The sequence below is a fragment of the Podarcis cretensis genome, assembly GCF_951804945.1.
Source record: "Podarcis cretensis genome assembly, chromosome: 12".
NCBI lineage: Eukaryota > Metazoa > Chordata > Lepidosauria > Squamata > Lacertidae > Podarcis > Podarcis cretensis.
In genome coordinates, this window is record NC_137181.1 from 4,862,260 (window position 1) to 4,875,786 (window position 13,527).

Sequence of the window (13,527 nt, forward strand, 5' to 3'; positions counted from 1 at the left end):
GATGGAGAGTGACTAGTGGGGTGCCACAGGGTTCTGTCTTGGGCCCCGTCTTATTCAACATCTTTATCAACGACTTGGATGATGGACTCAAGGGCATCCTGATCAAATTTGCAGATGACACCAAACTGGGAGGGGTGGCTAACACCCCAGAGGACAGGATCACACTTCAAAACGACCTTGACAGATTAGAGAACTGGGCCAAAACAAACAAGATGAATTTTAACAGGGAGAAATGTAAAGTATTGCACTTGGGCAAAAAAATGAGAGGCACAAATACAAGATGGGTGACACCTGGCTTGAGAGCAGTACATGTGAAAAGGATGTAGGAGTCTTGGTTGACCACAAACTTGACATGAGCCAACAGTGTGACGCGGCAGCTAAAAAAGCCAATGCAATTCTGGGCTGCATCAATAGGAGTATAGCATCTAGATCAAGGGAAGTAATAGTGCCACTGTATTCTGCTCTGGTCAGACCTCACCTGGAGTACTGTGTCCAGTTCTGGGCACCACAGTTCAAGAAGGACACGGACAAACTGGAACGTGTCCAGAGGAGGGCAACCAAAATGGTCAAAGGCCTGGAAACGATGCCTTATGAGGAACGGCTAAGGGAGCTGGGCATGTTTAGCCTGGAGAAGAGGAGGTTAAGGGGTGATATGATAGCCATGTTCCAATCTATAAAAGGATGTCACATAGAGGAGGGAGAAAGGTTGTTTTCTGCTGCTCCAGAGAAGTGGACACGGAGCAATGGTTCCAAACTACAAGAAAGAAGATTCCACCTAAACATTAGGAAGAACTTCCTGACAGTAAGAGCTGTTCGCAGTGGAATTTGCTGCCAAGGAGTGTGGTGGAGTCTCCTTCTTTGGAGGTCTTTAAGCAGAGGCTTGACAACCACATGTCAGGAGTGCTCTGATGGTGTTTCCTGCTTGGCAGGGGGTTGGACTCGATGGCCCTTGTGGTCTCTTCCAACTCTAGGATTCTATGATTCTATTCTATGATTCTATGGATCCCCTCCAGCAACTGTCGCAACAGGCAGTTGTGTGTGTGACAACACAACGGCAGTGTGGAAACCAGGAAGTGTGCTAATCAGAAGCTGAGGGAACGCACAAATTGTGCTGGGAACAGAAAAGGAGAGTACTTCAGACGAGGCCTCGAGACAATCGATTTCCACCAAGGGCATTTGGGTGTTTTTTCACACGCCTGCAAGCATTGCTCGCCACGCAGGAAAGTCATGCCTTAAGCAGGCCCAATGAGCCAAGGCAGGAACCGCATTCGTGCTTGCCAAAGATAGGGTTGCCACATTTCAGAAAGTGAAAATCTGGACGCAAAAGCCTTTTTTGTCTTTCCCGTGCCCAAAGCTGCCGAGCTTTTCTTGCAAAATCTCCAACAAAATCCAAGTTTTTAAGGTATTTTTATAAGGAAAATTGTTTGATATGGGTTGCCATACACCTGGGTTTCCCTGGACATTAAAACCGATTTTTGAAAATTCTGCCTGGACGCCATTTTTGACGGACGAATCCCAGGTATGTCTGGGAAATTACGGACATATTGCATCTGTGGCCAAAAGAGGGTGATGCTAACAGGCCAAGCTGGGAATAGCCCTACTGTTGGGTAAATGGGATACAGTGGTACCTCTGGTTAAGTACCGTATTTTTTGCTCTATAAGACTCATTCTTTCCCTCCTAAAAAGTAAGGGGAAATGTGTGTGTGTCTTATGGAGCGAATGCAGGTTGCGCAGCTATCCCAGAAGCCAGAACAGCAAGAGGGGTTGCTGCTTTCACTGCGCAGCGATCCCTCTTGCTGTTCTGGCTTCTGAGATTCAGAATATTTTTTTTCTTGTTTTCCTCCTCCAAAAACTAGCTGCGTCTTGTGGTCTGGTGCGTCTTATAGAGTGAAAAATACGGTACTTACTTCGTTCCGGAGGTCCGTACTTAACCTGAAACTCTTCTTAACCTGAAGCACCACTTTAGCTAATGGGGCCTCCTGCTGCCGCCGGAGCACAATTTCTGTTCTCATCCTGAAGCAAAGTTCTTAACCTGAAGCACTATTTCTGGGTTAGCGGAGTCTGTAACCTGAAGCGTATGTAACTCGAGGTACCGCTGTACTTCCCCAAGTACTAGCTAAACCAATGCATCAAAGAGCTGCTTGCTATTATATTACGAGGAAAGTATGCCTAGTTTCATTGCCTAATTTCCATTCCGCCCCCATCTTCCATCTCACCCCCATGTGCTGGAAGGGAGTCCTATCCACCAAGAGCTGAATCGGACCATTGTTGGACCAGCAAAGCACAAGATGCTTCTGCTTACCTCCTCGGTTCCATCGAATGCACGGTGATGATCTTCTCAAAATTTGCGACGAACGCTTCCAGCCACTGCTGCAGGTACGCCAAGTCCTTCTGGAAGAAGAAAGGAAAGAGAAGAAGCGATTAGAAAGTGCAATCCCCTTCTGTCACAGAACCAAAATATCCCAGGGTGCAAGCCCTCGCTGGGCTAATGTCAAAGCTCATTCAGTTAGGAGGACATTAATTAAGATCCGAAGCTATAGGGCAGGGTAGGCAACCGACAGCATCTTAAAAAGCAGAGACATCACCTTGCCAACAAAGGTCCGTATAGTTCAAGCTCTGGTTTTCCCAGTAGTGATGTATGGAAGTGAGAGCTGGACCATAAAGAAGGCTGATCGCCGAACAATTGATGCTTTTGAATTCTGGTGCTGGAGGAGACTCTTGAGAGTCCCATGGACTGCAAGAAGATCAAACCTCTCCATTCTGAAGGAAATCAGCCCTGAGTGCTCACTGGAAGGACAGATCCTGAAGCTGAGGCTCCAGTACTTTGGCCACCTCATGAGAAGAGAAGACTCCCTGGAAAACACCCTGATATTGGGAAAGATGGAGGGCACAAGGAGAAGGGGACGACAGAGGACGAGATGGCTGGACAGTGTTCTCGAAGCTACCAGCATGAGTTTGACCAAACGGTGGGAGGCAGTGGAAGACAGAAGTGCCTGGCGTGCTCTGGTCCAGGGGGTCACGAAGAGGCAGACACGACTAAACGACAACAACAAGGCAACCTAAGGCCCATGGGCCACAAGCGGCCCACGAGGGTCGTTTAACTAGCTCACAAGCTGTCCCTGCCTCCTAGGGATCTTAGACCAAGAAATAAGAAAAGACAACTGGAAATTATTTGTGTATGCAACAACAGTGGCAAGAATTCTACTAGCACAAGCTTGGAAGAAGAAACCCCGACGAAAGAACAGGGGCAAGAGAAACTCATGGAATATGCAGAATTAGCAAAATTAACAGAAATTACATGAAAGGGACAACAAAGACATTTAAAGCGAATGGGAACCATTTACAATATATATGAGACAACATGAAGAGTTGGACGCATTGACACGGTTTGAATAAATATTCACAAATGTATATAATAAAAAATTGGTGTAAAGGTATTAGGAATTAATTGGGGAGATAATACGCAGGATGAATAAATTGAAAGTAAAACAAAGTGGAAGCATGAGGGAAGCAGGAAAAAACGGAAGATATTTCATAAAGGATGTATATATTGAAAAACCAATAAAAGCTATTTAAAACAAAGAACAAAACAAAAAGACTTGTTCATTTAAAATTGTTCCCCACCCAGTCGCTCATCACCACAATGAGCCAAATCTGATTACAGTAGTTGCAACGATCAGCACACACACGAGTTTACTAATGTCTCGGAACATCAGTCAAATATTATGCCATGACATCACCCAGTTTACTACGTGATCTCTGACTCAGTGGGATCTCGCCCGTACGGTTAAATTCAGGAAGGAGGAGGCGGTGGCAGAGGCAGCACACAGGGCAAACAATTGCACCAAACGATATATAAGGAGAATTTTAATTGTTGCATTTTTGCACCACCCTTCCTCCCAAAGGGAGCCGGGGCAGCGTAAACACAATCCAGAGTAACAAAATAAAACGTTTACACACTCGTATATTTTTTAAAAAGTGCAATAAAGCAATGACACATCCCGGGAAGTGAGAGATAAAAGAAACAATTGCACAATTCTTTTTAGAAAGGGTCCGCTAAATTGCAAGTTTGGATTGGGAAATTGAAGCTTCCGAATGCAGACATACCTCGGGTTGCAAACGTGATCCGTGCGCATAGCTGTAAACCACCCTCTTTTTTGGCAGGAAATTCCCTTATTCCAGTGCCGTTTCTCGCTGCTATCCCGTATCGTTAGATATCCCGTAGACTGTCCCCGGGACAGGTGAGGCTGCTGATCCCGTATTTTCAAATCTGAAAGTTGACAGCTATGTCCGTGCAGGGAGCACATTTGCAACCCGCAGTCCGCAGCCTGAAGCGCCGCGCTTGCGCATGTGCGTGACGTCATTTTGTGTTTCTGCGCATGCGCAAGCGCTAAAACCTGGAAGTACAGTGGTACCTCTAGTTGTGAACGGGATCCGTTCCGGAATGCAACCCGCGCATGCGCGTGACGTTATTTTGCGCATCTGCGCATGCGCGAGCAGCGAAACCCGGATGTAACCCTTTCCGGTATTTCCAGGTTGCTGCAGGACGCAACCTGAAAAGATGTAACCCGCAGTATTCGCAACCCGAGGTATGACTGTAACCTGTTCCAGTACTTCCAGGTTCGGCGCGGTCCGCAACCCGAAAACGCGCAACCCACAGCGTTTGTGAGCCGAGGTATGACTGTAGTCAGCGTCAGTGCTATTTTTTTCTAGAAAAAGAGGTGGCAGAACTCACAGTGGCAATGGTGCCCACCTGAGAGGGGCTGGAACTGAGTTCTGGTGAGTTCCGACTGCAAAAAAAACAACCCTAACCAGTATAGCTTTTGAATTCTGGTGCTGGAGGAGACCCTTGAGAGTCCCATGGACTGCAAGAAGATCAAACCTATCCGTTCTGAAGGAAATCAGCCCTGAGTGCTCACTGGAAGGACAGATCCTGAAGCTCAGGCTCCAAGACTTTGGCCACCTCAGGAGAAGAGAAGACTCCCTGGAAAAGACTCTGATGTTGGGGAAGATGGAGGGCACAAGGAGAAGGGGACGACAGAGGACAAGATGGTTGGACAGTGTTCTCGAAGCTACAAACATCAGTCTGACCAAACTGTGGGAGGCAGTGGAAGACAGGAGTGCCTGGCGTGCTCTGGTCCAGGGGGTCACGAAGCGTCGGACACGACTAAACGACTAAACAACAACAACAAAAACCAGTATAGTGACAACACTTGACTCCATCACCCCTTCCCATCATTCATTCAAAGGAAGACCCGCAGAAGTCCTGAACTGATACTTGGAGTTGATGATGTGGGCAAGGATGTCAAAACCAAGAGGACAGAAGTACCGCTGACTGAGAAAAATGCCCAGCCCAACAACAGATATACCGCCTCTGTGCCCGACTTCGCTTTTTTTCCTCTTCCCTCCTTATCACTTTCCTTTCGTGCTGCGTCTTTCAGCTCGTAAACCTGCAGGAGGAGGTTTTAACCGATTCTCTGCAAGTTCCTCTAGGAGCCGTTTTGGCTGAACAGCAGAGTACAAGGGCTTCAAACCAACAAACCTGTGTTATAGGGCTGGCCGATATATTGATATATCGTCCCAAGCTGGTATGAAGTCCATATCGGGATGTCGGTTTCAGTATTTTTGACCTTACTATATACAGTGGTACCTTGGTTCTCAAACTTAGTCCGTTCCAGAAGTCCGTTCCAAAACCAAAGCGTTCCATAAGCAAGGCATGCTTTCCCATAGAAAGTAATGCAAAAAGGATTATTCCGTTCCAGACTTCTAAAAACAACCCCTAAAACAGCAATTTGACATGGATTTTACTATCTAACGAGGCCACTGATCCATACAGTCACAAAAACAAAACCGCAAAATAAATAACAAAGTTATTTGCTCAACGTAACACTCAAAACGGAAGCGTAACACTGAAGACAATACACGTTCGGCTTCTGAAAAAAGTTTGCAAACCGGAACACTTTCCTCCGGGTTTGCAGTGTTTGGGTTCCACTTTGTTTGAGTACCAAGACGTTTGAGAACCAAGATACCACGTACAGTGGTACCTCAGGTTAAGAACTTAATTCATTCTGGAGGTACGTTCTTAACCTGAAACTGTTCTTAACCTGAAGCACCACTTTAGCTAATGGGGCCTCCCGCTGCCACCGCAGCGCGATTTCTGTTCTCATCCTGAAGCGAAGTTCTTAACCCGAGATAATATTTCTGGGTTAGCGTAGTCTGTAACCTGAGGTAACACTGTATTGCAAATCATGATGTGTGTGTGCGTGCGTCTGTGCGCTCTGCAAAAATCACAGTGTGAGAAAACCATGAAACCTGCCATTGCTTCTCTCGATTCCTGCACCCCCCTGTTAACCCTGCTGGCTCAGAGGTCATCTGCCTCTTGTAAAAGGTAAAGGTAAAGGTACCCCTGCCCGTACGGGCCAGTCTTGACAGACTCTGGGGTTGTGCGCCCATCTCACTTAAGAGGCCAGGGGCCAGCGCTGTCCGGAGACACTTCCGGGTCACGTGGCCAGCGTGACATCGCTGCTCTGGCAAGCCAGAGCCGCACACGGAAACGCCGTTTACCTTCCCGCTGGTAAGCGGTCCCTATTTATCTACTTGCACCCGGAGGTGCTTTCGAACTGCTAGGTTGGCAGGCGCTGGGACCGAGCAGCGGGAGCGCACCCCGCCGCAGGGATTCGAACCGCCGACCTTTCGATCGGCAAGTCCTAGGCGCTGAGGCTTTAACCCACAGCGCCACCTGCGTCCCCAAACACAAGATTAGTCGCCGGCAAAACCAACAAAAAGGGCTACCAACAAAATCGGCAGAGAGAGACTGACAGAGACTTGAAGGCCTCTGATGTGAGGAATCCGGGCTAGGATAATTGCTTGGGAAGGGATGGAAACTGGGGTAGGGAGGGAGGGGAGAACAGAATTTCAAAATCTTATGATTTTTGTATTTGGCCATTATGACATATAATTAACAAAAATACAAAGGGAGAAATTTGTGGAAGGGTAATTAGGTCGACCTTAGGAAAAAAAAAAAGATTTAATGTTTAAAAGAGAATTGGATAAATTAAATTTGGATAAGTAAAAAGGATTAAGTTTAAAAATAACAATAATATGTTAAAGATGGGAGATAAGAACTTGCTGAACTAATTTTTGGAATTGGGATGTATGAAGAGGGGGGGGAAGTCAGGGAAAGGGGGTAATGAAAATAAGAGTTTAAAAATATATATGTTTTGTTTTTGTTTTTGTTTTATAAAATGTGAAAACCTAATAAAAATTTTATAAAAAAAAAAGAAAAAAAATTAGTCGCCGGCAAAAATCACGATGTGTGGAAAGCTATGAAGCCAGTCAGTGCCTCTACATAGTTCCACTCTTTTTCCAAACACTGCGGTATATTGGTATGCAGTGGTACCTTGGGTTACATACGCTTCAGGTTATATACACTTCAGGTTACAGACTCCGCTAACCCAGAAATAGTGTTTCAGGTTAAGAACATTGCTTCAGGATGAGAACAGAAATCATGCTCCAGTGGCGTGGCAGCAGCAGGAGGCCTCATTAGCTAAAGTGGTGCTTCAGGTTAAGAACAGTTTCAGGTTAAGACCGGACCTCCGGAACAAATTAAATACTTAACCCGAGGTACCACTGTATTAAGCTGTAACTTAAAATGGTGTAGGTTTCATTTTATCTTATATTTTGGAAATGTACATCCAGATTTTTTTTCCTTTAATTTTTTTAGGGCCCCAAGAGAGTGGGGCCCTAAGCTATAGCTCGTTTAGCTTATGTGTGGCAGCAGCAGGAGTCCTCATTAGCTAAAGTGGTGCTTCAGGTTAAGAACAGTTTCAGGTTAAGTACGGACCTCCGGAACAAATTAAGTACTTAACCCGAGGTACCACTGTATAGGGTGCCAAACTGTATAGGGTGCCAAAAACAATACAGTGGTACCTCGGGTTACATACGCTTCAGGTTACAGACTCCGCTAACCCAGAGATAGTACCTCAGGTTAAGAATTTTGCTTCAGGATGAGAACAGAAATCGTGCTGCGGTGGCAGCGGGAGGCCCCATTAGCTAAAGTGGTGCTTCAGGTTAAGAACAGTTTCAGGTTAAGAACGGACCTCTGGAACGAATTAAGTACTTAACCCGCGGTACCACTGTATTGCGATGTTTAGCTGGTAATGTATCATGATGCTGAAAACCAGATATCGCCCAGCCGTACTGTGTTGTTTGGGGTTTGCATTCTCTCTAGGGACACTGGTTATTCATAGCATGGGGTAGTTATTCATAGACACTGATGTGAGCCGGCCAAGAAGTGCGTTTTATCAGCTCAGGGCTGGTTTGCAAGCTGCACCCTTTCCTACCGACGAATGACCTAGCCCTGTGAGTTACAACCTAATCGCATCCAGATTAGACGACAGCAACACATTCTACGTGGGGTTGCTTTTAAAAAGGTGTCCGGAAACTTTGACTGCCATGAATTGCCTCTGTGCTCCACCCAAGCCAACGTTCTTCCGCAAGAATCCCAACAGCGTCAAAGCGGTTCACCAGAAATTTGTGGGGCTCCTCCGCTGAAGAACCACAGCCTACATTCTGCCTGCTCTTGTCTGAGATGATATATTTATTCTCAGGAACAGAAGATTACCTCAGGGCATGAAGACAGGGGCAGGGAACTGAATGACAAAGGGGCTGGACCAAATTCTGGATGAAATTTTACAATGCTTGGAGGTTTTTAGCTCAGGGGGGAAAGACAAGGACAGTGGTACCTTGGTTCTCAAACTTAATCCGTTTTGGAAATCTGTTCCAAAACCAAAGCGTTCCAAAACCAAGGCACGCTTTCCTATAGAAAGTAATGCAAAACGTATCGATCCATTCCAGACTTTGAAAAACAACCCCTAAAACTGCAATTTAACATGAATTTTACTATCTAACGAGGCCACTGGTCCATAACATGAAAGCAATAAACAATGTACTGCAGTCACACAATCAATCTGTCAGTAGCTGGGCTCCACACAGTCACAAGAACAAAACGAAAAGAGCCGTATAAACAAAAACGCAAAATAAATAGACAGACCTCAGCGTAACACTCAAATCAGAAGCGTGGCACTCAAAACGGAAGCGTAACACTCAAAATGGAGCATGTTCGGCTTCTGAAAAAAGTTCGCAAACCGGAACACTTACTTCTGGGTTTGCAGTGTTTGGGTTCCAAGTTTGTTTGAGTACCAAGGTGTTTGAGAACCAAGGTACCACTGTGCAGTAAAGGGGACCAGAGGCTTATAAAATTATGCACAGAGTGGAGAAAATCTGGAGGTCATCTAATGACGCAGAAGGACGAAAGGAAAGACCTATTCGCACAGCACATTCGATCACATTCTGGCAAAATCTGGTTGCGCAATTAAAGTTGATTGCGCAAGAAACCCACTTCCCCAGAATATCTGAATTTTTTTGTGATATGGAAAGTGATGGGAAAACTATACAAAATGTGGGATAACACTTGCTTTGATGCAACCTTGTCTAGCCTCCCCGCAAACAAATCAGAGTGAATAAGCAACATCATCTCATTTCCCTGAGTCATAAAGGTAAAGGTAAAGGGACCCCTGACCATTAGGTCCAGTCGTGGCTGACTCTGGGGTTGCGGTGCTCATCTCGCTTTACTGGCCGAGGGAGCCGGCGTACAGCTTCCGGGTCATGTGGCCAGCATGACTAAGCCGCTTCTGGCGAACCAGAGCAGCGCACGGAAACGCCGTTTACCTTCCCGCCGGAGTGGTACCTATTTATCTACTTGCACTTTGACGTGCTTTCGAACTGCTAGGTTGGCAGGAGCTGGGACTGAGCAACGGGAGCTCACCCCGTCGCAGGGATTCGAACCGCCGACCTTCTGAACGGCAAATCCTAGGCTTTGTGGTTTAACCCACAGCGCCACTCACGTCCCCCACTGAGTCATAGTCCCACTATATTCTGCCTTGGTCAGAGCACACCTGGAATAGTGTGTCCAGTTCTGGGCGCCACAATTTAAGAAGGATGTTGACAAGCTCGAAGGTGTGCAGAGGAGGGCGGCTAAGATGATCAAGGCCATGTCTTTTGACAGGCTTCATCAACTTCAGCCCTCCAGATGTTTTGAGACTACAATTCCCATCATCCCTGACCACTGGTCCTGCTAGCTAGGGATCATAGGTTGTAGGCCAAAAACATCTGGAGGGCTGAGGTTGAGGAAGCCTGCCTTATGAGGAACGGTTGAAGCCTGGAAAAGAGGAGACTGGGAGGAGATATGATAGCCATCTTCTAATAGCTGAAGATGGAGCAAGATTGTTCTATCCTGCTTCAGAGAGCAGGACTTGAACCCAATAGCCGCAGCAAGAATAGGTCATGCTAAAAAATGGAAAGAAAAAGCTGTCCCAACAGTTGTATAAATTGACAGAGTTTGCAGAATGAGCGAATATGACAGCCAAAATAAGGAACTGGGATGAGAGGCAAACAAGGGGCGAATGGGAATATTTTGGAGAATACTTAAAAAGAGAGGATATTAAAACCAATCTGCAAGTAGGGATAATCTCTTGAGCAACAATTAACAAAACGAAGGAACTGAGGGGAAGGAAACAGGGTAGAAAAATTAACGGATATTCAGCAAACTAAGGTCGCCTAGAAAGTCAAGGAGTGAGAGGCAGGGAAGTCGGTATAGAAACAATGTACGACGAAAGATGTACGATGTGGAAAATGCATTTTAAAAAATTACAGTGAGAGAGAAAGATACAGTCCATCATTTTATTGTGTGTAGCCAAAGGCCTTTGTAACGAACAGCAGAGGGCAAGAGAAACCACACAACATAACCTATAAAAGTTTACAGGATAAAAAATTTACAGGATAAAGTTTTAAAATTAGAAAGCATCAGCATAGCCGGAACGGAGCTTTTCAGCTGCCAGAGCAAATCTGACTACCGGGTGCATAATTTGTGGATCTTTATCAGCTAAGAATTTGACAGTCACTCCATGGGGGGGAATCGACCAGAGATCCAGTTAAGAACAGGCGCTAAAGAATTTTCTCTGGGCATTGCATATATGGGAGAGAGAAAGATGCGAAAAATCAAATGGGCACAACAAAGGAAAGCAACGTGTAAGTCCATTTTAGTGTCCTGTTCAGAAGCCTATGCACACAGGTCTTGGGAACACTTGGGGTTCAGTCTGAGCCCCCCCAGTTTCCCAAACGTATGCAATGTGGGTGTTTTAGGACGTGGGCACGATATGCCCCCAATTCAGGGCACAGAACGGCCTTCAGGTCTGCGCTTGGACCGAGTGACCTTCAGGCTAGTTTCCAGACTGGCCGTTTGCTGAAAACAAGAGCTAACATTCCGCGGTAATCTTTGTCGGCAAACACGGCGAGATGGGGCCATAACACACCGCCAGGCCCCTTCTCTATTTACAGCAAAAATCCAGACCAGAGATAAGGACGAAAATAAAGCCTAGAGATTATTGTCTTTGCCTAGTTCCCCTTTTCTCCGTCGCCCCCACAAAGACCCCCCACCAAACTGCTGCTTGGATAACATGAACACGGACAGCTCTGGTTTGGAGAGCATCCGACCACTCAGCGGCTTTTTAAAGGGGTCTGCTTTAAATTAGGAACTTCTTTGGTTTTCAAAATATCCGTAAGCCGCATTTCCATACAAAAATAATAACGACAAGACTAGGAGATTCCAGCTAAATATCGGGAATAATTTTCTGATGGTAAGAGCTGTTCAACAGCGGAGGTGGTGGCAAGCAGGTTCTGTGGCGCAATAGATAGTGCATTGGACTTCTAGGCTGGGTGAAGTCATTCAAAGTTTGTGGGTTCGAGTCCCACCAGAGTCACGTTTTGTTGGGCTTCCTTCAACAAACAACAACAACAATTTATTTATACCCCACCCATCTGGCTGGGTTTTCCCCAGCCACTCTGGGCAGCGTCCAACTGAATATTAAAAACAATACAGCATCAGACATTAAAAACTTCCCTAAACAGTGCCGCCTTCAGATGTCTTTTAAAAGTAAAATAGTTGTTTATTCCCTTGACATCTGCTGGGAGGGAATTCCACAGGGCAGGCGCCACCACCGAGAAGGCCCTCTGCCTGGTTCCCTGTAGCTTTGCTTCTCGCAATGAGGGAACCGCCAGAAGGCCCTCGGAGCTGGACCTCAGTGTCCGGGCTGAACGATGGGGGTGGAGACGCTCCTTCAGGTATACAGGACCGAGGCCGTTTAGGGCTTGAAAGGTCAACACCAAGACTTTGAATTGTGCTCGAAAACGTACTGGGAGCCAATGACGATCTTTCAGGACCGGTGTTATGTGGTCCCGGCGGCCGCCCCCAGTCTAGCTGCCGCATTCTGGATTAATTGTAGTTTCCGGGTCACCTTCAAAGGTAGCCCCACATAGAGCGCATTGCAGTAGTCCAAGCGGGAGATAACCAGAGCATGCACCACTCTGGCAAGACAGTCCGCGGGCAGGTAGGGTCTCAGCCTGCGTACCAGATGCAGCCGGTAGACAGCTGCCCTGGACACAGAATTGACCTGCGCCTCCTTAAAAGAAGCAAAAATAAACAAATAACAGCGGAGGTGGTGGTCTCTCCTTCCTTGGAGGTTTTTAAGCAGAGGCTGGATGGCTACCTGTCGTGGATGCTTTCGCTGAGATTCCTGCATTGCGGGGTCAGACTAGATGACCCTTGTGGATCCCTTACAATGCTAAGATTCTATGATTGCTGCGATACTGTCAATAGCACAAATAATCATGACAGCCCAGTGCAAAGAACATCAGGAGGGGCACTAATTCAGCAGCCCAAGTCGTTTTGTTGCTGTTAAGACAGTTGGAAGTTGGAAACCTTTGCCTGATCTATTGCAGATCACCCAGAGATCTGTCAGTAGATCCCACTCTGCCAACCCCCGATCTCTACCTGATTCCTGTCTGCCGGGCTGGCACAACTCTGCGAAAGGGTGTCGAATTTTGCAAGTGACTATCGGGGGGGGGGGGGGGAATGGAAAATATTTTTATCCTTCTTATCCTTCTTATCATCGGATTTTTCACCTTGGCTGCTGCTGTCAAATTGTTGTTGTTGTTGTTTTGTCGTGTCCGACTCTTCGTTACCCCCTGGACCAGAGCATGCCAGGCACTACTGTCTTCCACTGCCTCCCGCAGTTTGGTCAAACTCATGCTTCGAGAACACTGTCCCACCATCTCGTCCTCTGTCATCCCCTTCTCCTTGTGCCCTCCATCTTTCCCTACATCAGGGTCTTTTCCAGGGAGTCTTCTCTTCTCATGAGGTGGCCAAAGTCTTGGAGCCTCAGCTTCAGGATCTGTCCTTCCAGTGAGCACTCAGGGCTGATTTCCTTCAGAATGGAGAGGTTGGATCTTCTTGCAGTCCATGGGACTCTCAAGAGTCTCCTCCAGCACCAGAATTCAAAAGCATCAATTGTTCGGCGATCAGCCTTCTTTATGGTCCAGCTCTCACTTCCATACATCACTACTGGGAAAACCAGAGCTTGAACTATATGGACCTTTGTTGGCAAGGTGATGTCTCTGCCTGGACCCAAA

The 13,527-nt window shown here is 46.7% G+C and overlaps 1 protein-coding gene across 5 annotated transcripts in view; it reads right to left on the reverse strand.

The window, feature by feature from the left end:
• Nucleotides 1-13,527, reverse strand: part of NBEAL2 (neurobeachin like 2) — a 213,124-nt gene that overhangs the window by 136,021 nt on the left and 63,576 nt on the right. For all 5 annotated transcript variants that reach the window (XM_079996291.1, XM_079996293.1, XM_079996289.1 and 2 more), the window contains exon 2: nucleotides 2,303-2,391. In XM_079996291.1, coding sequence (XP_079852417.1) covers nucleotides 2,303-2,391 — 89 coding nt within the window. The remainder of the gene's footprint in view (nucleotides 1-2,302; nucleotides 2,392-13,527) is intronic.